This window comes from Tupaia chinensis, unplaced genomic scaffold, assembly GCF_000334495.1.
Source record: "Tupaia chinensis unplaced genomic scaffold, TupChi_1.0 Scaffold000056_1, whole genome shotgun sequence".
NCBI classification, from domain to species: domain Eukaryota; kingdom Metazoa; phylum Chordata; class Mammalia; order Scandentia; family Tupaiidae; genus Tupaia; species Tupaia belangeri.
The window spans coordinates 598,394-599,847 of NW_006159514.1; the positions used below are offsets into that span (position 1 = coordinate 598,394).

At 61.0% G+C, this 1,454-nt stretch overlaps 1 protein-coding gene across 1 annotated transcript in view; it reads left to right on the forward strand.

The window, feature by feature from the left end:
• Nucleotides 1–1,454, forward strand: part of DLX2 (distal-less homeobox 2) — a 120,205-nt gene that overhangs the window by 117,750 nt on the left and 1,001 nt on the right. Inside the window, 3 exon segments of the mRNA XM_027776147.1 lie at nt 21–210; nt 714–898; nt 1,410–1,453. Of these exon segments, the coding sequence (XP_027631948.1) occupies nt 21–210; nt 714–898; nt 1,410–1,453 (419 nt within the window).

Genomic DNA, 1,454 nt, shown 5'->3' on the forward strand with positions numbered 1-1,454 from the left:
CCGGCTCCCCCCCCACCCAGCAGCACCCGGCGGGCGGCGGCGGAGGCGGGGGCTCACCCTACGCGCACATGGGCTCCTACCAGTACCACACCAGTGGCCTCAACAACGTCCCTTACTCCGCCAAGAGCAGCTACGACCTGGGCTACACCGCCGCCTACACCTCCTACGCGCCCTATGGGACCAGTTCGTCTCCAGCCAACAACGAGCCAGGTGTGCATAACGCTGGTGTCAAGGGTGCCAAGTAGATCTAGTAGCTGGGATGGATGGGTAAGCGTTTGAGGAGAGGGGCCGGCCGGAGCGCGGGCCTTCCACACTGCCTGCTTCCCGCCTGCTCTGACCCTGTACTCTCCCCGACCCCCAGTCCACCGCGGGTCACTGGTTACGTTCCTCCTCCGGGCTCAGCTAGTGGGATCTGGTGGCCTAGAGGACCGAGTGGGCGCGCGATACATGCTTGGTGGTAACGGCGTTTCCTTGCCACCTGCTTCTCCTTTCAGTCCGATGCGCGCCTGTCTTCCCCTTCCTTGGAGGGTTTGGCTACTGGGGTCCGCGGTGGTGCAGGTCCGCGCGCGAAGAAATTGTACTCATATACCCGCCACAGTTCCCAGGGTCGCCTTGTGACTCAGACCCAGTCCCCAGCCAGGCCCTCCAGAAGGGCTGCAACTCTAGGACCCCCAGGTTGCGTGTCCGGTTCTCATGATCCCGTGTGGTTGCAGAGAAGGAGGAACTCGAGCCTGAAATCCGAATAGTGAACGGGAAGCCAAAGAAAGTCCGGAAACCTCGTACCATCTACTCCAGTTTCCAGCTGGCGGCTCTTCAGCGGCGTTTCCAAAAGACTCAATACTTGGCGCTCCCGGGGCGAGCCGAGTTGGCGGCGTCTCTGGGCCTCAACCAGACTCAGGTGGGGCTCGACTCAGGTGGGGCTCGCGCTCTGCGGGAACCAGGAGCGCACCGGCCACCTCGGCCGAGAAGCAGTAGGGTTCAGTACAAGGATTCTGAAAGTATATTTTAGGTGATCTTACTTCCAGGCCTCGGGCGGCCTAAACGTCTAGGCCCCAAACTGCAAACCCCCAAGGGGCTGCCGCGTGGGAGGGAAGAAAAGGGACCGAGGTGGGCAGAAATCCGTTGTCTTTCCGCTTGCCAGTAACTGAGCGAGTGGAATAGCCGGCACTCCGGAGGCCCTCCCGCTGTCACCATCACCACGGAGCACAAATGCCAGCGGTCTCGGCTTTTTGAGATTACCTCCCACAGGAGCGGGACCCTGCAGAGCCTCCGAGGCCGTCACACGTGATCGGCTCACCCACCCGGTCGGTGAAGGTGCTCGGTGCCCACCTTAGTTCTTTCTCTGCTCCCTCCTCTCCCCTGTCCCAAGCCCAGGTTCCCACTAATGTTCGGATCCTTTTATTACAAAGGTCAAAATCTGGTTCCAGAACCGCCGGACTAAGATCAAGAAGATG